General features: G+C 40.9%; 1 protein-coding gene across 1 annotated transcript in view; it reads left to right on the top strand.

The window, feature by feature from the left end:
• The window catches only part of LOC145350687 (protein sel-1 homolog 1-like), a 38,655-nt gene extending 17,496 nt beyond the window's left edge, over nucleotides 1–21,159 (top strand). Inside the window, exons 9-18 of the mRNA XM_080199898.1 lie at nucleotides 722–790; nucleotides 3,986–4,063; nucleotides 7,634–7,696; nucleotides 7,800–7,887; nucleotides 7,980–8,128; nucleotides 13,320–13,485; nucleotides 13,589–13,663; nucleotides 17,600–17,772; nucleotides 19,953–20,081; nucleotides 21,040–21,159. Coding sequence (XP_080056024.1) covers nucleotides 722–790; nucleotides 3,986–4,063; nucleotides 7,634–7,696; nucleotides 7,800–7,887; nucleotides 7,980–8,128; nucleotides 13,320–13,485; nucleotides 13,589–13,663; nucleotides 17,600–17,772; nucleotides 19,953–20,081; nucleotides 21,040–21,159 — 1,110 coding nt within the window. The remainder of the gene's footprint in view (nucleotides 1–721; nucleotides 791–3,985; nucleotides 4,064–7,633; nucleotides 7,697–7,799; nucleotides 7,888–7,979; nucleotides 8,129–13,319; nucleotides 13,486–13,588; nucleotides 13,664–17,599; nucleotides 17,773–19,952; nucleotides 20,082–21,039) is intronic.
• The last annotated feature ends 2,238 nt before the right edge of the window (nucleotides 21,160–23,397 follow it).

Consider the following 23,397-nt stretch of genomic DNA (forward strand, 5'->3'; position numbering starts at 1 on the left):
GAACTGAGCCACTTCAGATCAGCCATGTTCTTATTGAATGGCGGGGCAGGCTCGAAGGGCTAGATGGCCTACTCCTGCTCCTATTTCTTATGTTCTTATTTTCTGAAAGATTGCACCATCTTAGTAGTGCGCTGCAAAGGTAGCCTAGAGAATGCACTCAAATTCAGTGGAGTTTGACCCCAAGTTCCTCAGACTCAGAAGTTACTAATCTATGTTGATCCAGAAGAACTCTTTCAGTGCAGACAATAAAAAAAAAACAAAATTTACTCCAACTAATGAATCAAAGAAAAGATTTACTAAAGAAACTTCATTACTCCAAACTTGGGGCCTTAACCTGGGCCACTCTAAGTTCCCTACAATTTGCACCATGTTCTAATTTATATTGAGTCAGTTGGTCAGCTGATCATCACACCATTCTGCCATTGGGTTACATGATTTACTGGGTCAGCTGACCCTTACAGCTTGTTACCATTGGTCACATTACAACAGATCCAATGCTATTACTGGTTACATTCTAACAATCAATACAAATGACAGTAAAGTACCATATGTGGACCTGCACTTATTGAAATATAAATGTCAGTGAATCGGGGGTGGGGCAGAGAATGCAGGGTGAAGACTCATTCATTGTATAACACATGTACAGGTTTAATTATAGATAGACCTCATTAAAGCAACAAGATTTTTATAATAATCTTAAGACTATTTTCTTTTACTCTAGAAGGCTTTCTACTACTTATCAAAAGCTGCTCACGGTGGCAGTACGAATGCCTTGGGCTTTTTAGGAAAGGTAATAATATTAAAGGTTTAAAGGTTTACCTTTAATATTAAAGGTTTATTTAGCCTTTTGTATTAACAAACATTTCAACTTGATAATATAACCTAAAATTGTAATTTGTGACACAGATCATGGTTACGTAATTTACTGATTGAATATTGAGAAACTATTGAATGTTAATAAAGTATAATCTAAAGGAAATTTAAACAGTAAAGCATAATTAATCATGCATATTTACTTCTGAACCTGTAAAATTATATGTTCTGATCTGCAGAATTTTAGCATATAACCAGAAACAAGTCAAGCCTGAAAATATGTTGTTAGGTGAAATTATTCATAATTCCAATGCAATATTGCACTCTTCCATAGAGGGCAGAAAATGTTGATATGAGGTAAAATGAAATATCAGCTATACGTTATTAAGGTTGTTTTAAGTAATAGATAAAATTAAAGAGTACTTCGCTTCCAGCGGTGCCTAAAATAGAAATAATAGGCAGCGCTGTGGCCATTAGTTTATTTTTAAAGAACCAACTGACTTACTAAATGTTTTTGAGATGCACAGGACTCCAGGAAACACAAACATTTTCTGACAAGCTGCAGTTTCACACAAGCTGACCAGCTGTGTTCAGGGAAACCTGATCTACACTCAAGGCCTTAAAGAGACCACGCTGATTGTTACACTCCTGAAAGCCAGGTGGTGAAGGATAGAACTGGAACCAATCTTTACATCTATTTTTAAAGCTTTTATTTACAGAGATGCATGTTTCAAACATGCATCCCCAAACCTAACAACTACTGGTTTTAAACATAAGAAATAGGAACAGGAGTAGGCCATCTAGCCCCTCGAGCCAGCCATTCAATGAGATCATGGCTGATCTGATCGTCGTTCAGTTCCACTTACCCGCTTGCTCCCCATAACCCTTAATTCCCTTATTGATCAGAAATCTACCTACCTGAGATTTAAACATATTTAACGAGGTAGCTCCACTGCTTCAATGGGCAGAGAATTCCAAAGATTCACTACCCTCTGAGAGAAGAAGTTCCTCCTCAACTCTGTTCTAAACTGACTCCCCCTTATTTTGAGGCTGTGTCCTCTAGTTCTTGTTTCCTTTCTAAGTGGAAAGAACCTCTCTGCCTCTGTCCTGTCCAGCCCTTTCATTTTCTTATATATCTCAATAGGATCTCGCCTCAGCCTTCTAAACTCCAACGGGTACAGGCCCAATCTACTCAATCTCTCCTCATAAGCCACCCCCCCCCCATCAACCTGGTGAACCTTCTCTGCACTCCCTCCAAGGCCAATATATCCTTTCGCAAATAAGGGGACCAAAACTGCACACAGTATTCTAGTTGCGGCCTCACCAGTACCGTGTATAATTGCAGCAAGACCTCCCTGCTTCTATACTCCATTCCCCTCGCAATAAAGGCCAACATTCCATTTGCCTTCTTGATCATCTGCTGCACCTGTAAACTAAGTCTTTGCGATTCATTTTGATCTGCTTCTGTTTATACTGGCACAAGTGAATGCCCAGTTAGTGCCCGCCATCTTACACAAGTAATATTCAATTAACACAGTCAGTCACTGAGTGCAGGAATAAGTTCGAGAATCTGGTGAACTGGTGTGACAACAATAATCTCTCCCTCAATGTCAATGAAACGAAGGAGATTGTCGTTGACTTCAGGAAGTGTAGTGCAGGACATGGCCCTATCTACATCAACAAAGTGGAAATGGTCAAGAGCTTCAAGTTTTTAGATGTCCAGATCACCAATAACCTGCCCTGGTTCCTCCGACACAAGAGCTAAGAAAGCCCACCAACACCTCTACTTTCTTAGGAGGCTAAGAAAATTTGACACGTCAGCTACAACTCTCATCAGCTTTTACAGATGCACTATAGAAAGCATTCTTACAACTTGGTATGGCTCCTGCTCTGTCCAAGACCGCAAAGAACTACAAAGGGTTGTGAACATCCATCACTCAAACCAGCCTCCCATCATTGACTGTCTACATTTCCCACTGCCTCAGAAAAGCAGCCAGCATAATTAAGGACTCCACACACCCTGGACATTCTCTCTTCCTCAGGAAGAAGATACAAAAGTCTGAGGACACGTACCGACCGACTCAGACTTTTGAATGGACTTACCTCACACTAAGTTGACTTTTCCGTACAACCTAGTATGACTGTAACACTACATTCTGCACTCTCTCTTTCATTCTCTATGAACAGTATGCTCTGTCTTTATAGCGCGCAAGAAACAGTACTTTTCCCTGTTTACTAATACACATGACAATAATAAATCAAATTTAACAAATCACAAAAAGGTACCTTTTTAAAATATACTTTGCTGATTGTGTTTTTCCTTCCGCCATGTTAAAACTGCAACCCACTACTGATCACTGCTTGTTTTGATGATAGTGTGGCATTAATTTATTTTATTTAATGCCGCACTAAAATTCAACTTTTTTTCTGCAGGTAGTCGGTATGTCTGGAGGAATACAACTCAGATGCTGAGAAAGCAGGATAATTAGTTATCTTAGCCATGTAGTGTTTACGTAGGAGAGAGCTAATCAATTTTTGCCTATAGATAAAGATTTCCCCTGGGGCTTTTGACTAGATTGATTGATAGGGTAATGTGAAATGTGGTTATTGGGAGGAGCTAGGTTTGTAGCAGAGAAGAAACAACTTTCAATTTTGGCTGGGGTTTCTTTCAAGACAGATGTCTTCAAGCTGCTCTGAAAGCTTCAAGACTGTACTCACTATAGCAAGTATATTTATGGTTGCTAACGACTTAAAGTGAAATTTTAAGTCTGTAATGTAAGAGAATGTTGCTTATTTGGAACTGAAACAGCGATAAATTAGAAATTGAAGTTGTTTCCTTTAAGTTTTTAAAATATTTCTCAACTGTTAATGGTTAAATTGTTTCTTTTATTAGGGTAATGTCTAAACTGTGTTACGAATAAATCTTGTTTTGATAAAAGATCCCAATTTGTCAGTGGAATTACTCCTGGAATGAAACACCCTTTCCTCATGTTTATGCCAAAATAGAAAAAATGTTGGTGTCTAGTCTGGCTTCATAATATGTCTTGGGCTTTGTGTCCAGGACCCTAATATTATCCTCAGATCGAATTGCTGCCTCACTCCCCAACCCCTCCGTGTTTAATTATCTTGAATGAAGAAGCACTTTAATTTAACTGTAACTTTTATTTTCTAGATGTATTCAGATGGGAATGAGATTGTGCACCAGAACAATGAAACTGCTCTCATGTACTTTAGAATGGCAGCTGAAAGGGTAAGCTTTGCAAGTAGTTCACATATAAATTATGCAGCCATTAAAATCTGAACAAAAATCATGAATATTAAATAGTGGCTGTAAATGTATTCTTCCATAAAAGGAAGGTGTGTTTGTGTGGAGAACCCAGCTAAGGACAGTCGAGAACCCAAGCTGTAGAAGTCTGTCCCTTTTCAACACACTTCCGTTCCGTTTCATATACAGCAACGATCAACATTTCCATTGCTGAAGGGTTGTTTCTTGATTTATTAACTTGTTTTATTAAACAATCCTTCTCTGCATGCTTACAATATTGGGGGCCATCGGGAGAGAGAAGGAGCGAGAAGAGCACAGAAACTGGCCTTTCTTCAGCCCTCACCTGATTTGAGTTTTCATGTTGTTCTAAAATGTAGCATTGTGGAGAGTAATTGGGATGGTGGCTCACAAATATATTACAAGTTCTGAGTATAGCTCTGTTTACATGGGATTTGGTCCTGTTAATCGACGCCTCAGTGGATGAGTGAATAAATTGAAAAGATATATTTAGTGAGCATGTCCTTTATAGGTCGCTGTCCATCTCAAAGCCAAAAGGCACGTATAAGCAGGCAAGCCCTTCACTGGCCTCCATCTAGACACGACTCCTTCACCCCTTCCAGATAAAGGACATCCTGGAGGATTAGAGATTGGTGTTCCTGTTGCCCATACATGAATGTGTATAATGTCATTGCTCTTTGTCCAGTGTGATAACAGCCTCACGTGGACATTTTTCTGCTTGTCTCCATGATCCTCAAGGCTAGACTGTTGCCTTGGCAGCAAAGAAAGACTAAATGCATGGTCCCTTGTCAGCTGAGATCATTCACCCGGGAGAATGGAGGTTTGGGGTCGCAAGTTATCTGCCCTCCACCTGCCTTGCTCCTTGGAGGCCTCCACCTCATCCCTTTTCTTTATCCCTGCCTCTGACTGCAGTCGGTGACAAATGGCACAGAATGAATGGCAGCTCTACACCTTACTGGGATCTCGATGATATGACACCCCTGAGTACAATCAACCCTACTGCAATGTGGGCTTCACCACAGAGAGAAGAACAGAAATGACATCCCATTATTATTAAGGCGTCCCTTTACTCGGTCACTTGTGTTGACCTCCCAGCTGGGAAAAACACCCCTCCACTTTGAGGGATCTCACTGATTGACTCACTGTGTACTCAAGGTCAATTTGGAACAATTGTTTCACATTACCTTTCAAACTTGCTCATTCCATGAAGTGGCCATTAATCGGCCAATAAGGGATATAGTAGGTCCAAGGGTACGCGGGTGACCCAATACCTACCCCTACCCCCACCCCCGCTGCCCAGAGCAGCTGGTGAGGAAGAGTAAAATCTAACTCATAAAGTGTTGCTTTTTTCTATAATGGCATCATTAAACATGAAGTAGGAAATAATTGTAATGTGGAGAGGAACGCAGGCAATCATTAAACATTGAATAATATATACAGATAGATAATGTACCTCATCAGTAACTTTGCTCTGATTTATTGAACCATTCCTAACCAAATGAGAAAGCAACTCCAGCTGGCATTTTATTTCTTTCTGTCCTGTTTGCATGTAATAAATGAATTTGAGTATTTTTTTTGTGTGTAAATCACTTCCAATTGATTAATTTTCCTTGGTTCTTCATTATCATTTGCTCGGCTGGACCTGGCTAGAAGCCCAGTCTGAGCAGTATTCTATTTCCCTCCTAGCAACCCCAGCGTGTTTTAATTAAAAATTAGTTTTATTGATTTTGCACATGTTTCTTTACAGTCTAAAAGTTGAAGAGTGTATAATCGTTTTAGTTTGATTCCAAATTCTTTCCCCTCCCTAGATCGGATGGGAGGCCTCCGCCAGATACCATTTTAATTAATTCTTTGATCATTTGCAGCCAACTTTTATTGATTGTGTTTCTTTGGCGGTACACAAGCTGTTTCCTCTTTTATTCTCCCTCTCCATTTAGTTTGCTGCTTCCTTAGCCTTCACTCCATCACCCTCCTCACCACCACCAAACACTGAAAAACACTCCAAATACAATGTTTTTTAATTGCTTGTCAAGAAGCCTGCTGCAATTCACTTGAAAGCCTTTTTACAGTTTTGTAAATGATTCCTTACAGCACATAAACTGCTCTTGGAGCAATCCACCAACTTTTTGAGGATTCCACTTTTAGTCCCATGGACAATTGCATGCCTGTTTAACTAGCAGCCTCTTTGTATTCTTTTCGTTAATAAGTTAATTATTGAGGAACACAGTCCAATTAATTGGCATCTCTCATATAATTTATTTATTTTACTTAATCTCCTTGCCATTGAGGCCATTATAACTGGGTGACACTGGCATAATGGTTAACACTGCTGCCTCACAGTGCCAGGGATCCGGGTTTAATTCTGATCTTGGGTGACTGTCTGTGTCGACTTTGTGCGTTTTACCCATGTCTGCGTGGATTTCCTCCAGGTGCTCCGGTTTCCTCCCACATTCTAAACATATGCAGGTTAAGTAGATTGCTCATATTAAATTGTCCCTTAGTGCTCCAAGATAAATAGGTAAATACATGGAGTTACAAAGTTAGCTTGGGTGAGAGTCAGTGCAGTCTCGATGGGCCGAATGACCTCCTTCTGCACTGTAAGGACTCGATGATTTTAAATACTTCCCTGCAGTGCATAATCTTCAGTGGATTCCTGTCTTCTCATGTTCCTTTGTCCAATGGGAGCTGTTCAGAATTTTAATTAATTCGTTAGTTGCTGAGCAGCCCATTCCAATTAGTTAGGAACTGTTTTTATGTGTAAGTTAACGAATTAATTCCTAGGAAGCCAGTCCCATTTAATTGGGATCTGTTCAATAAGTGTATTTTATTGAATTAATTACCGAAATGGTTGTTTCGTTTAATTGCAAACTTTATTTTATGCATAAAGATTTTTCATAGCATAATGGGCAAGTGTGTGGGAACTTAATCTTCAGAAGACTGGTAACATTTTCAGAATGCTCTGTTATAATAGCAAAGTACTTATCCAGAAACTTCAAAATCAGTGGTTATGATGATCAGGGCCGGCACAGTGATTAGCGCTGCTGCTTCACAGTGCTGGAGACCCGGGTTCAATTGCCTCAGGTGACTGTGTGGAGTTTGTATATTCTCTCTGTGTCTGCATGCATTTCCTCCAGGTGTTCCAGTTTCCTCTCACACTCCAAAGATTTGTAGGTTAGATGGATTGACCATGGTAAATGTGAGTGGTTACAGGGCTATGGTGGCTGAGAGGGCATGGGTAAGATACTCTGTCAGAGAATCAGGGCAGGCTCCATGGGCTGAATGGCCTCTTCTGCACTGTAGGGATTCTATGACAATCATCCATTGCATGACATAACTCACTAGTGCTGTTACTAAATTGAAGACCAACCAACTAACTCACAGTGCCCAGCACCAGTGTCTAACCTATATACAAAAGATATTGAAGGTCGGTCACTGTTCAGATGCCATGTGATTGCCATCTTCTTCGTGGGGCCCACAGCCTCTAGTTCTCTGTTCTCTCCACAGATCTTCAATCCTGTTTCTATTGTCTTATTTCAGGGCAACCCCATTGGAATGACGGGTTTGGGATTAGCTTACCTTTACGGAAAAGGAGTGCCAGTGGTAAGTTTCCTGTTTTGAAACGTCGGGCATTTTGATAACGGGAAAAGAATCTGTACCTCTGGGGTCAAGTAGGACTCCTGCTTCTTTGTACGTTTTGTTTCAGGATTATGAAGAAGCCTTAAAATACTTTAAGAAGGCAGCTGATAAGGGCTGGGTAGATGGACAATTTCAACTAGGAGTCATGCACTACGGTAAGGCAAGAAATCCATTGATTTGGCATATGAGTGCTCAAAAGTGACATTAATTACATGATTAATTGGATGTGAACCTTTTTTTATTGCAGCTGGTCTAGGTGTGAAGAGAGACTATAAAATGGCCGTTAAGTATTTTCACCATGCCTCGCAAGCTGGCCATGCCCTTGCTTTGTACAATCTGGCCCAGATGTATGGGAGTGGAACTGGTGTGGTTAGATCTTGTCTCACTGCTGCTGAGGTAAGAGAACCAATGCGATTACTGTTGATGGATTCAGTGTGGTTGATTCGAATAGTAAAATAAGCGAGAATGGAAGGAGGTAAAGGCCAGATGGACCCAAAAGCATCTTCCATCGATGGACCTGTCGCATTTTAAGTCACTCAAAACCCATTAACCCACACAGAGTTAAAATCAGCTCCACCATGGACCCAACTCAACTGCAGTTTTTCCCCCTTGCCAGTCATGTTGCATATAGAACCTTGACTGCACTTGGAGTATAGTCTTCAATCTTGGTTGCTACACTACCAGAAGAATGTAGAAGCTTTAGAGAGGGTACAGAAAAGATTTACCAGGATGTTGCCTGGTATGGGGGGCATTAGCTATGAGGAAAGCTTGGTGAAACTTGGTTTGTTCTTACTGGAACAACAGAGGCTGAGGGGTGACCTGATAGAAGTCTACAAGATTATGAGAGGCATGGACAGAGTGGATAGTCAGAAGCTTTTTCCCAGGGTGGAAGAGTCAATTACTAGGGGGCACAGGTTTAAGGGGCAAGGTTTAAAGGAGATGTATGAAACAATTTTTTTTTACACAGAGGGTGGTGGGTGCCTGGAACTCACTACCGGGGAGGTAGTGGAAGCAGATACGATAGTGACTTTTAAGGGGCGTCTTGACAAATACATGAATAGGGTGGGAATAGAGAGATATGGTCCCTGGAAGAGGAGAGGGTTTTAATTCAGATGGGCAGCATGGTCGGTGCGGACTTGAAGGGCTGAAGGCCTTGTTCCTGTGCTGTAATTTTCTTTGTACTCACAAAACGTAAGAATATCTAACCTTGAATCTACATTCATCCTTAACTTGCATCCTGCATTAATCATCATGATCGGTTGCCTTGTTGACATGACAGGTTCGGAGTCCAAATGGTTCAGGAAGAATCATGGGGCACAAACCACTTGATCATCTCCACCTGCTCTATGTCCTCCGTCCTGCTCTTAACCAGATGAACGATTCATCTTTCCTTTGAATCTGTTGGCTGTAGTTCAACCCATACATAAATAATCCATCATCTTATTCTCAAATTGTGCTTGACTCCTGTTAATGTTGGAACATTATTGAATTTTGCACTCACAGTGTGAACTAAATCATTTATTTTCCATCTAGATTATGAATGCTTTTCTGTAATAAAAACAGGTTTTGACCTGTGAGTGTTGCTTCATGTCCCAGAATTACCCCCATAAATGTGCTTTTCCATTCACTCTTCCACCCCTTTATCAATTCTCTTCCATTTCCTGATGTGAAGGTTAGCACAGCATTAGGTTGTCATGCAATATACCTTTCCAAGCCAGTCGAAAGCACACTCTCCACATTGGGCAGTTTATAATGTTTACATGCACCAAGTGGCAAATGCAACATTTGCAAGGGGAAGCATCTTCACTGTTATCTCAGTCGATAGAAGTACGACCTTGCCAGAACACCGAGCTTTCAATGGATAAGAGTCTTACTATGAGTGCATCACAGATTCCATTCATGATTTTCTCCAGGTGCCCCGGTTTCTTCCCACAGTCCAAAGATGTGCAAGTTACATGGGTTAGCAATGCTAAATTATCCCTTAATGTAAGGAGGACTAGCTAGGGTAAATGCATGGATTGTGGGAATAGGGTGTGGATGGGATTGTTGTCAATGCAGACTCAATGGGCTGAATGACCTGTTTCTGCACTGCAGGATTCTATGATTGAACATTAAGACTCCTCACATTCACCCAATGACATACACAGACAACAATAGTTTGCTGTCAAGATTTAGCCAAATGCCTGGACACTGCGACATCATAATGCTCAGCATTGGCCCTAATTCAGGAGGCAGCCAAGATGTCTTCATTATGCACCACAACAGGGAACAGAATGACTGTTACAAAACTCGGCACCAACTTGCTTTTCGACACCACCTCCCCCAGTACAACTGTGCCTTACGGATTTTTCACAATGCAAGTGCGTGTGCATATTATAGAATCCCTACAGTGCCAAAGGAGGCCATTCAGCCCATTGAGTCTGCACCAACTCTGACAGAGTGACTTACCCAGGCCATCTCCCCCTCCCTATTCCCGTAATCCCATAAATTCTCCCCCAGTGTACTAAAACAGGCATCAGAATGTGGCAGCTAGGGAATTTTCACAGCAACTTCATTGCAGTGTTAATGTAAGCCTACTTGTGACAGTAATAAATAAGTTTAACTTAAATTTAACCCCACATATTCACCATGGCTAATCCATCTAACCTATACGTTGTGGGACATCAAAGGGGCAATTTAGCATGGCCAATCCACCTAACGCACATATCTTTGGAGTGTGGGAGGAAACGGGGAGAATGTGCAAACTCCACACAGACAGTCGCCCAAGGGTGGAATTGCACCCGGGTCCCTGGCACTGTGAGGCAGCAGTGCTAACCACTGTGCCACCCTTCATACGGGTGATGATTGTGTGCAGAACTAAAAATAATACCTCCCAGATTGTGATATTGTTCTCTGTTATGTATGATGGGATATTGGCAAAAGTGAGGAAGGCGATTAGCTTTACCTCTGTCCTGACATTAGCAAACTGCTTTACCAGTTGCACCAGTGAAGAAATTACAATGGCTCATTTGGTGGTCTCTTCCCATGCAGTTTTCACCTTGATATTATTGGATGGTGGGATTTCAGCCCACGGTCCTGGATACATTTCCTTAGAACATGGATGCTTCAGTGTCAAAGTGGTTGTGTCACTTTCTGTCATTGTGAAGCTTTTGAAATTTCTGACCCACTTTAAAATCGCAATCCTTAAGCTAATAAATCACAAAACGAGGCTTGCATGTATTAATTGACAAGAACAAAGCTAAAGTGTTTCATTATTGCAAACTGGGATTTTGCCAAAAATACACTTGATGCTTGTGATTAAAAATGAATTTTTTCTTCCCATGACAGAATATCCATTGAATTGCTGCTTTTATCTGAATATCCTTTATCCGTCTTCCTGAATCATTTGAATCGCTTGGAACAGATAGGTGGCTTCCTGGGAATAGGTCAACCTATTCCAAGATTCCTGGGAATTGCTGACTATATAATGTACTTGAGAATATAGGAACAGGGGAGCAGGAGTAGGCTGTTCAGCCCATGGAGCTTGCTCCGCCATTCAATGAGATCATCGCTGATCCTCTATACATCAGTGCCATTTTTTTGCTCCTTCCCCATATCCCTTGACATCTTCAATATCTAGAGACTACCAATCTCTATCTTGGACATATTCAGTAATTGAGCCTGTTGAGGGTAGAGAATTCCAAAGATTCTGAAGCCTCTGAATGAAGAAATTCCTTCTCATTGCAGTCGTAAATAACTGACCTTTTAAGGAACGGCACAGTGGTTATCACTGCTGCCTCACAGTACCAGGGACCCGAGTTCAATTCCGGCCTCGGGTCACTGTCTGTGTGGAGTTTGTACATTCTCCCCGGGTCTGTGGGTTTCCTCCAGGTGCTCCGGTTTCCCCCCCACATTCCAAAGATATGCGGCTTAAGTTGATTGGCTGTGATAAATTGCCCCTTTAGTATCGGGGGGTTAGGAAGGTAAATATGTGGGGTTACAGGGATAGGACCTGGGTGGGATTGTTGTCAGTGCCAGCTCAAAGGGCCAAATGGCTTCCTTCTGCACTGTAGGGATTTTATGCAGACTTTACACTGCTGCTTCACAGCGCTAGGGATCCAGGTTTGATTCCCAGCTTGGGTCACTGTCTGTGCAGGGTTTGCACGTTCTTCTCATGTCTGCATCGGTTTCCTCCTGCAGTCTGAAAGATGTGCTAGTTACGTGCATTGACCCGAACAGGTGCTGGCTTATGGCAACTAGGGGAAATTCACAGTAATTTCATTACAGTGTTAATGTAAGCCTACTTGTGACACTAATAAATAAACTTTTTTACTTTTACCTTTCTTTTATGCTGAGACTGTATCCTGGTTCTAGAGCCCTCCCCTACCCCACCAGCCAACTGGGGCAATGTCCTTCCTGCACCCACCCCTCTGAGGCTGTGGAATTTTGTACGTTTCAATAAAATTACCTCTTATCTAAACACTAGTGAATACAGGCCCTGTCCCCTCAATCTTTCCTCATAGGACAAACTTGTCATCCCAGGAATCAACCCTGGTGAGCACGGTTCAGTTTTAAAATTCCTTTCATTCAGAACTCTCTTCCAAAGCACATTGGTGCAGTATCTGTAATGATGTTGCAAGAGGAAAGGTGGCAGAGATAGGTCAGCAATTCCACTGCCGCATATAACCAAACACAGAGTAAATGAAAAACATTTCAAGGGTCAGTTTAAACATCTAGTATTGAGATACTGGACACAATATATTCCAGTCAGTTAGAACACATTGAGTTCAATGTCACTGACTACTTCCATAAGAGAAGCTCATTGTCACCACTGGTTGGTAGGGATGTATGGTTTATTTATAGGGGTGATTCAGTGCCTCAGCACATCATTCATTTTAGTCGTTGCTTCAGATAATGGAGAAATATGTTGGATATTATTACTGAATAATTTGTTTTACTGATCCACCTGCAGGATATGGAGTGAATTATAAAGAATCTTCACAATAATTTTAAGGCTCTTTCTGCTACTTATGGACAGAATATTAAACTAATGTAACACTTTTTAACAGTAAGAGTACTGATCAGACTTTCCTCATGCAGTATAAATTGTTATTCCCTTTGAAATTTGGCATTCTTGAGTCTGTTCTGATGTCTGCTGTTTTGGCAATACATCTCCTTTATTTTTCAATTTCTGTATCCCCAAGCGACTATTATTAGTTTTTTAAAATTAAATTTGGCACTGATTCCAAAGTTGAAACCTTACCTTTCATTTGTAAGGGGTGTCAGGGTGGCACAGTGGTTAGCACTGCTGCCTCACAGCTCCAGGGATCTTGATTTGCTTCCCGACTTGGTCACTGTCTGTGTGGCGTCTGCATGTTCTCCTCCTGTCTGCATGGGTTTCCTCCGGGTGCTCAGGTTTCCTCCCACACTCCAAAGATGTGCTGGTTACATGAATTGGCCGTGCTAAATTCTCCCTCGGTGTACCCGAACAGGCGCCAGGGCTTTTCACAGTAACTTCATTGCAGTGTTAATGTAAGCCTACTTGTGGTTAATAAATAAATTTTAATTTACTTTCAATCTATAATGTATCCAAGTCTTCCTTGTTTAGTTGTACAAGAATGTTTGTGAGCGCGGCCAGTGGACGGAGAGATTCTTGTCTGCATATTTCGCCTACAGGGAGAACCAAATAGATTCTGCCTTTCTTCAGTATTTATTCCTTGCAGAGCAAGGGTATGAAATGGCTCAAAGCAATGCGGCCTACATTCTAGAATATGGTAGGTTCACAAAACCAATACTTCAAAACTCCCAAAGATTTGATGTTTCCATTGTTCTTTTGAGAAGTAAAATCTGTGAAATGTACTGTTGTTTTATTAATAGAGAAGTCTGCACTCCTCTCTCAGATTGACTGCTATCACATGGCCCTGATATACTGGAACCGAGCTGCAGCTCAAGGTACAGGTGTATATATAAGTTACACGATAGAAAACTACTCGCTTTATCAGAAACTCAACCTTTAATGTTGGACATAGTAACTCAGAAGAACTTGAGGTGCCAGTGAGTTATTGATCCAATTCATTGGTGTTGGCATAAAAGGTACACACCAGCAACTGGCGAATTACAGAAAGTAAGTAATTGAGTGCTTCATATTGACCTGGATTCAGGTGATTTATAGTCTCATTTCCAAAGCACATTTTATTTTTGGAATATATCTGGCATATGATTATTTGTTTAAGCAGCTTTCAAGTTGTTTGAAATGCCCTATGGGGTGGTACAATCTCTTCCTTATCTGGTATGGTCCAGTACATTATCATAGAATCCCTACAGTGCAGAAGGAGGCCATTTGGCCCATTGAGCCTGCACCAACTCTCTGACAGAGTATCTTACCCAAGCACTCTCCCCCATCCTATCCCTTAACCCCACATATTTACCATGGCTATGCCATCTAACCTACACAAGTTGGGACACGAAGGAGAATTTTCTTTTACTGTCGCCAATCCACCTAACCTGCACATCTTTCAAGTGTGGGAGGAAACTGGAGCACAGGGAGGAAACCCACGCAGACACAGGGAGAACGTACAATTTCCACACACACAGTGTCCAAGGTTGGCGTTGCGGCGCAGCAGTGCTAACCACTGTGCCACTCTTGGGTCATCCAGACTCAAAACGTTGGCTCTATTCTCTCTCCACAGATGCTGTCAGACCTGTTGAGATTTTCCAGCATTTTCTGTTTTCATTACATTATATCTGGTATTATTTCAAGCTGCAGTTACAGAGGTAAATTCTGGAACAGGATGGATAATTAAAAATGATTAGGTATTTGCTTGCAGTAATAACATTGATAGTTATTCCGCATCTGTATTTGGCTTTATGTTTGCAGTATGATTGATGGCCACTTACAATAATTAATTCTAGAGCTTTCAGCAGCTATGTGCCTCACTGCTTAATGCTGTGTTAAAAATAATGGTGCTTGATTAATGTCTTCTACTTCTTCTAGACAAAATTTCAAACACAGTTATAGTAACCATTAACACTGACGCTTGTGCCAACCGTTCTCACCTCTCTTTTCTCAGCCCTTTCCTACTTTCACATACCCTTCTGGGTTTTGCTGAGGAGGAAAAGCAACAACTGCCCCCCCCCCCGCCCCCCCACTACAGCCCAGCCTATCGGGATCATGTATAAATCAATGTAAAGGCAACACACACTGTATTTCTAATATGTAAGCACAGTACTAAAGGGGCACTTGGTAATAGGTTTTCCGTTTAGTTTTGGTCCCCAGTGTGATATGATCCTGGTTAGGTAAAATCCTTTTTACTCATTTATCAGTTAAGTTCCTAAATTAAACTTCTCAACCCAGGTGAAAAGGATTCCATGATCACTCTCAACACCGTTGGCCCACCAGGCTGTGTTCTCAGCCCCCTACTACACTCCTTGTACACCAATGACTATGTGGCCAAATTCCCCTTCAATTCGATTTTCAAGTTTGCTGATGACACCACTGTAGTGGGTCGGACCTCAAACAATGATGAGACAGAGTACGGGAATGAGATAGAGAATCTGGTGAACTGGTGCAACGATAATAATCTCTCCCTCAATGTCAACAAAATGAAGGAGATTGTCATTGAATTCAGGAAGCATAAAGGAGAACATGCCCCTGTCTACATCAATGGGGATGAAGTAAAAAGGGTCAAGAGCTTCAAGTTTTTAGGTGTCCAGATCACCAACAATCTGTTCTGATCCCCCCATGCTGACACGGTAGTTAAGAAAGCCCACCAATACCTTTGCTTTCTCAGAAGACTAAGGAAATTTGGCATGTCAGCTATGACTCTCATGAACTTTTACAGATGGACCGTAGAAAGCATTCTTTTTGGTTGTATCACAGCCTGGTATAGCTCCTGCTCTGCCCAAGACCGCAAGGAACTACAAAAGGTAGCCCAATCTGCCAAGCAGACGAGCTTCCCATCCAGTTGCTTTGTCTACACTTGCTGCTGCCTCGGCAAAGCAGCCAGCGTAATTAAGGACCCCACGCACCCAGGACATTCTGTCTCCCACCTTCTTTCTTCGGGAAAAAGATAGAAAAGTCTGAGGGCACGTACCAACCAAGTCAAGAACAGCTTCTTCCCTGCTGCTGTCAGATTTTTGAATGGACTAACTTGCATTAAGTTGATCTTTCTCTACACCCTCGCTGTGACTGTAACACTACATTCCACACTCTCTCGTTTCCTTCTCTGTGAATGGTATGTTTTGTCTGGATAGCGTGCAAGAAGCAATACTTTTCACTGTATGTTAATACATGTGACAATAATAAATCAAATCGTATCAAAGGTGGGTGTCAGTACAAAACTGTGCATAAGTCAGAACTCTCACTGAAAACACCCATCAGTATATTTTCTGGTTGTGAACAGAAAATTCAGCAGTTAGAGGTCATTCTATTTCTCCCTTTGCCAGTATACAAAATCCTTTGAATTCCTGGATTTTGCAAATAGCTTCTGTTTCTGATAAACCTGTAAATTCCACCATGAGCAACTAAATGGTAACAGTGTTAGGCTTTTTCCATATTCCTCTGTGTGAGTGAAAAATAATTTAAAAGCTGTTTTTCAATATTGAAAATGATATTGAGTTATTAATGAGTGTATTCAATATCCCTGTACAGAATGACACAAAGCAACTTCTAACTTGAATCTGGTCCCACAGATTTCATCCATTCTCAGTCAGATGACTGATCAGGGCAGCACGGTAGCACAGTGGTTAACACTGCTGCTTCACAGCTCCAGAGACCTGGGTTTGATTCCCCAGCTCGGGTCACTGTCTGTGTGGAGTTTGCACATTCTCCTCATGTCTGCGTGGGTTTCCTCTGGGTGCTCCGGTTTGCGGGTTAGGTTGATTGGCCATGCTAAAGTTGCCCCTTAGTGTCCTGAGATGCGTGGGTTAGAGGGATTAGCGGGTAAAATATATAGGGATATGTGGGTAGGGCCTGGGTGGGATTGTGGTCGGTGCAGACTCGATGGGCCTCTTTCTGCACTGTAGGATTCTATGATTTCTATGATCTTGCTAGTGGGGAAGGTGTTGGTTGCTTTCTTGTGTTCTGATTATACCCACTGCATTTAATTATCTGCAAAAGCATGCTTCATGCTCCACAAAGATTACAATTGATCTCATACGTTCCCTGTCCTTCCCAGATTTCAACATGAAACCTTGTCTGCTTGGCTTGCTTCCTGCAGGATGAGTTTCTTTTCTTCATCCCACTCCAAGTCCTACAGACACTAACATCATTAGCACATAAATCATATCCTGCTCTCTGTGACCTCTCTCCTCTCTCTCCCTGAAATATATAAACGTACAGTCGGATTGCATCAGATCAGGTGTAGATTTTTGCTAACATTTTAAGGGAGAGGGGAAGGAGATTCACTGTCTATATTTCCCACTGCCTTGGAGAAGCAGCCAGCATAATTAAGGATCCCACATGCCCCGGACATTCTCTCTTCCACCTTTTTCCTTCGGGAAAAGGATACAAAAGTCTGAGGTCACTTCCCAACTGACTTAAGAACAGTTTCTTCCCTGCTGCCATCAGACTTTTGAATGGACCGACCTTGTGTTAAGTTGATCTTTCTCTATACCCTAGCTATGACTGTAACGTTACATTCTGCACTCTGTCCTTTCTTTCTCTATGAATGGTATGCTTTGTCTGTATAGCACGCAAGAAACAATATTTTTCACTGTTTGTTAATACATGTGACAATAATAAATCAAATATTATGTAACTATGGTACCCATAATGTTTTGTCATGAAATCTTAAACTTGCAACAGTGCTGCTTGATGTAAATATGACAAGTCAGTTAATAATTTGTAATCTATGCACAAACATCTTTTAAAAATTTTTTTTTTGCTAGGCTATTCATATGCTAGAATTAAACTGGGTGATTATTATTACTATGGATATGGAACGAACGTGGATTACGAAACAGCTGCAATTCACTATCGTTTAGCCGCGGAGCAGCAGCACAGTGCACAAGCTATGTTCAATTTAGCATACATGTATGAACATGGTCTTGGGGCAGAACAGGTATGGAGCTCCTTATAGCAGAGTGAAAATTCTGTTTGGAAATTTAAGGGATGTTTTACTGCTCTCCAAATTTTCACTGTCTCCCACAGCCATTATTTTTGACTAGTCTGTATTTTAAATAATTTATGCGACAGACACCTCTAAAAAATTCTCAAAGTTATTAATCTTTAGAACATATTACATGATTTTTCAAAAAGCTCTTTTATGTAACTATGGTATCCACAATGTTTTGTCATGAAATCTTAAACGTGCAACAACGCTGTTTGATGTAAGTTTGGCAAATCAGCTAATAATTTGTAATCTTAATCATTTATAGTTTTATTGAGGGTGTGAAGCATCACATTTAAAGACTATATAGCCTTTGAGCAGCACGGCGGCACAGGAACCTGGGTTCAATTCCTGCCTTGGGTCACTGTCTGTCTGGAGTTTGCACGTTCTCTCCGTGTCTCTAACTTTATTGCAGTGTTAATGTAAGCCTTATTTGTGACAAACAAATAAACTTTACTTTTAGCTTGCTTGAGAGGTTTAGATGGTTTTTAAAATGTTATTCAGCGGATGTGAGATTGTCAATGATGCATTTATTGCCTGAGCCGGCTGCCTTGAGAAGGTGGTGATGGACTTTGTTAACCCACCACAGCCCTCATGACAATAATGTTCAACTGGCAAATGAAGGACTTGGACTCAGAAATGCAACAGCTGTTTCTTCATACTTGTTAAGTCAGGATGATATGTAACTTGGTGGGAAAGCTGGAAGCATTTGGACATGAGGGGCTGAATGGTCTCTTTCTGTTGTGTAATTATTCTATGTCCATAAGTCCTGATCTCGTACAATGGGTATATGTTTGAACTATAGTCCCAGCTGATATTTGGATTTGATATTTTTTAGTGCTAGACCAATATCTGGCCACAAGTTGGAATATTTCACATGGGGCAGTAAAAATGATCTTGACGTTTCATTCTCATAATGTTTGTACCCTACACTCATCTCAAATTCTGAAACCGGGACATCAGCCCAGTATAAATATTTCAGTTATCTGCAGAATCATGATGGTAGCTCTTTATCCATAGAAACGTACACAGAAATTAGAAGCAGGAGGAGGCCATTCGGCCCTTCGCGCCTGCTCTGCCATTCATAGTGATCATGGCTGATCGTAAAATTCAATGTCCTGATTTCCCCCCCCCTCCAAATCTCTTGATCTCTTTAGTCCTAAGAGCTATATCTAATTTCTTCTTAAAATCACACAATGTTTTGGCCTCATCTATTTTCTGTAGTAGTGAATTCCGCACATTCACCACCCCCGGGTGAAGAAATTTCTCCTCACCTCAGTTCTAAAAGGTTTACCCTTTTATCCTCAAGCTATGACCCCTAGTAACATTCTTTCTGAATCTACAACTGATAGAAGTATATCTTGCGTGTACAATTTCAGCTCTTTTTGGCAGGGGCTAAGTACCATTAATCATCATTAATATATATCCATTTTAAGTCTTCATATTGGATATTCTTAAAATCACTTATTTTTGAGAATATTGCTGTTTTCACATACAGCATCCCTCACACACAATTAAAAGATTCACGTTTCTTCGATGATTCCAAAGTTTTTGTCTTCACTCTACCCAAAAGTGTAGAATCATTGAATCCTGACAATGCAGAAGGAGCCATTTGGCCCATTGAACCTGCACTGACAACAATCCCAGCCAGGCCCTATCCCTGTAACCCCGCATAGTTACCCTGCTAATCCCCCTGACACTTAAGGGGCAATTTAGCCTAGCCAACCCACCCAACCTTCACATCTTTGGAGTGGGGGAGGAAACCAGAGCACCCAGAGGAAACCCATGCAGACACAGGGAGAACATGTAGACTCCACACAGTCACCCAAGATCGGAATTGAACCCAGTGAGGCAGCAGACTTAACCACTGTGCCACACCACTGATCTTGGTGTTGATCATTTTATCTGAACAAAAATCTGACAATTTAAAATTTGCTTTGTTTTACTAGATTGATCCTGTTCTACTTCATCTTTCTGTGTTCTGGATCTAATTTTCAGCCAGGCCTCAGAAGATCATTCACATTTGTTTCCAGTTTTGCCTTAATTATATCAGTAATTTAAATCCCAAATATCATATCTTTTAACTGAACTCAAATTATATTTCAATAAATAATATACAAATTCTTCCTTAGGATCTTCACTTGGCGAAAAGATTCTATGATTTAGCTGCAGAAACGAGTTCTGATGCGTATATACCAGTGTTCCTGGCACTTTGCAAGCTTGGAGTCATAAATCTCGTCCATTCGGTTCATTATACCAATGTAAGTATCAATTTATATTCGTTGATGTAAAGAAAGTTCTGAGGTCACCTGTAATGGAAATAGAATGAACAAATTGAGGAAGAGATTCAGCAGTTTTTAAAGATAAATGGAAACAAGTGGAGGGATTTTAGGGAATAGGATTTAGGGAGATCAAGAAAAAACATTTGCAATTAAATGATAATGCAAACAAAAGAATTGCATTTATATAGCACCCCTCATGATCATGAGGCTGGTTCCTGGGATGGCAAGTCTGTCACGAGAAGAGACTAAGTTGGTTAGGATTGTATTCACTTGAGTTTAGAACAGTGAGAGGGGATCTCATAGAAACTTATAAAATTCTAACAGGATTAGACAGGGTAGAATAATGGGGGGGAACTAGGGGGTCATAGTTTGAGGATAAGGGGAAAATCTTTTAGGACAGAGGTGAGGAGAAATTTCTTCACCCAGAGGGTGATGAATGTGTGGAATTCACTACCACAGGAAGTAGTTGAGGCCAAAACATTGTGTGATTTCAAGAAGAAGGCTGAAGGAATGAAGGGATATGGGACGAAGAGGGAATCAGGATATTGAATTCAATGATCAGCCATGATCAACATGAATGGCAGAGCAGGCTCGAAGGGCCGAATGGCCTACTCCTGCTTCTAATTTTATGTTTCTATCAGATGTCTCAAAGTCTTTTACAGCCAATGGAGTACTTTTGAACTGTAGTAATGTCAGAAACACTTTTGGGAAGCAGTCTATAAATGTCTAATTCTCTATCCTACATAGAGCATTGATTTTAATGTTATCTGAGTCAAAAGGTAGATTGTTCATGGAAAAGGTTAACAAGACTATATCATCAGCAACCCTCTTTAACAATAGTGCTGTATAGGAAAGAATTAAATTGAGGGGGAAATTTTTCAACAAGAGGCATTGGATTACTGCAGATTTGCTGACAACATAATCTGTATCTTTGCAGCTCAGTCAAGTATGGAAACAAATAAGTCTCGATCGATTGCTATGGCCTCATTGGGATCTATTTCTCATAATGATTTTAACTTTGCTGCTGGCTGTATTGATGGTCTATAGACATGGTTAAAAAATGTGCCATAGGTACTACATCTCCATCTTTCTAAACGCTGGATAAGGACCACAATTACCTTACGGATTTAATCTTTCTGTAAATAACATCCAACAAAGATTACTGTAATGATTTAAAATACAAGTTTTAATATACAGCAACATTAAAACAATCAAAATGTTAGTGTATACTTGTCTTCTTTATTCTCAATTGATTTTTCTCCAAGTAGTGATGGGTAATTAGAGACTGTCAATTTACTAGATACAAAAATGGTGTGTTAAAATTATAGATAAATAAAAAATCTTTTAATAATTTGTGTTCATAGAGCAACTAATGAAAAAGTTTTAGGAGTACAGATATTCAGATTAATTTTCCCATTTCTGGGAACCACACTTTAGGAAAGATGTGAAGGCATTGCAGAGCACAGAAAAGTTTCACGAGAATAGTTCCAGACGTGAGAAGGTAGATTGGCGAAGTTAGGTCTGTTTATCTTGGAGAAAAAGCGGCTGAGAGGAAATTTGGGAGAGGTCTTCAATATCTTGAGGGGTTTGAACTGTGTGGATAGGGAGAAATTGTTTCCACTCATGATAAGATCAAGAATGAGAGGGCACAGACTGATTGGTGAAAGAAGCAAAGGCAGCAGAGGAAAATGTTTTTCATGTTGCAAGCAGTTATGGTGTGAAATGCACTGCCTGAATATGGTAGAGGCAGGTTCAATTGAGGCACCTGCTGAACTGTAATCGTTTTATAATTAACCTCCGAAAAAAGTATTAGTTTAACATCCAGAAGGATTTTGCACATGTGCAAAACTCTTTCCTTGGAAAATTTCCAACCAGTTGTACAGATTTGTATCTTGAAGCATTTCAAGCATTTATTTTCTAACCCCAACAACAAAGAAATCTACAAGCTGGCCATACATGCTGTTGGAGGTGAGGGTGGACGGGATGGGGATAGAAGTTCAAGATCATGTTTCACAAATTTGCTTGAGTTTTTTGAAGGGGGTAACCAAGAAGGTAGATGAGGGCAGTGCAATTGATGTTGTCCATATGGACTTTGACAAGGTACTACATGGTAGGTCGTTGCAGAAGTTTAAAATCTCACAGGATCCAGGGTGAGGTATCTGAATGGATACAAAATTGGCTTCTTGACAGAAGCTAGAGGGTGGTTGTAGAGAATTGTTTTTTCAAACTGGAGGCCTGTAACCAGCGATGTGTTTCAGGGATCAATGCTGGGTCCACTGTTATTTGTCATTTATATTCATGATTTGCATGAGAATATAGGAGGCATGGTTAGTATGTTTGCAGATGACACTAAGATTGGTGACCTAGTGGACAGTGAAGAAAGTTATCTCCCATTGCAATGGGATCTTGATCAATTGGGCCAGTGGGCTGACGAGTGGCAGATGAAATTTAATTTACACAAATGCGAGGTGATGCATTTTGGTAGATTGAACCAGGACTTACTCAGTTAATGGTAGGGCGTTGGGGAGAGTTACAGAACAAAGCGATCTAGGGGTACACGTTCACAGCTGCTTGAAAGTGGACTCACAGATGGACGGAGTGGTGAAGAAGGCATTCGACATGCTTGGTTTCATTGGTCAGAACATTGAATACAGGAGTTGGAATGTCTTGAAGTTGTAAAAGACATTGGTAAGGCCACACTTGCTATACTGTGTGCAATTCTGGTCCCTCTATTATAGAAAGCATATTATTAAACCAGAAACAGTGCAGAAAAGATTTACTAGGATGCTACCAGGACTTGATGGATTGAGTTATAAGGAGACACTGGTTAGATCGGGCTTCTTCCTCTGGATTGTAGGAGGCTGAGGGGTGTTCTTACAGAGGTCTGTAAAAGAATGAGGGGCACAGATCAGTCAATATCTTTTCCCAAAGGTAGGGGAGTCTAAAGCTAGCGTGCATAGGTTTAAGGTGAGAGGGGAAGAGATACAAAAGGGTCCAGAGGGGCAATTTTTTCACAGAGGGTGGTGTCTGGAACAAGCTGCCAGAGGTGGTAGTAGGGGCAGGTACAATTTTGTCTTTTAAAAAACAGATAGTTACATGGGTATGATGGGTACAGAGGGATATGGGCCAAATGTGGGCAATTGGGATTAGCTTAGGGGTTTTTAAAAAAAAGGGCAGCATGAACAAGTTGGGCCAAAGGGCCTGTTTCCATGCTGTAAACCTCAATGACTCTGTGGATGGTAGTGAAGGAAGGAAGGAAGCTCAGACTAATCTTACTCTCCAGGAAGATCCTGGA

Source organism: Carcharhinus amblyrhynchos, chromosome 12 (genome assembly GCF_965287045.1).
Source record: "Carcharhinus amblyrhynchos chromosome 12, sCarAmb.v2.hapA, whole genome shotgun sequence".
Lineage (NCBI taxonomy): Eukaryota > Metazoa > Chordata > Chondrichthyes > Carcharhiniformes > Carcharhinidae > Carcharhinus > Carcharhinus amblyrhynchos.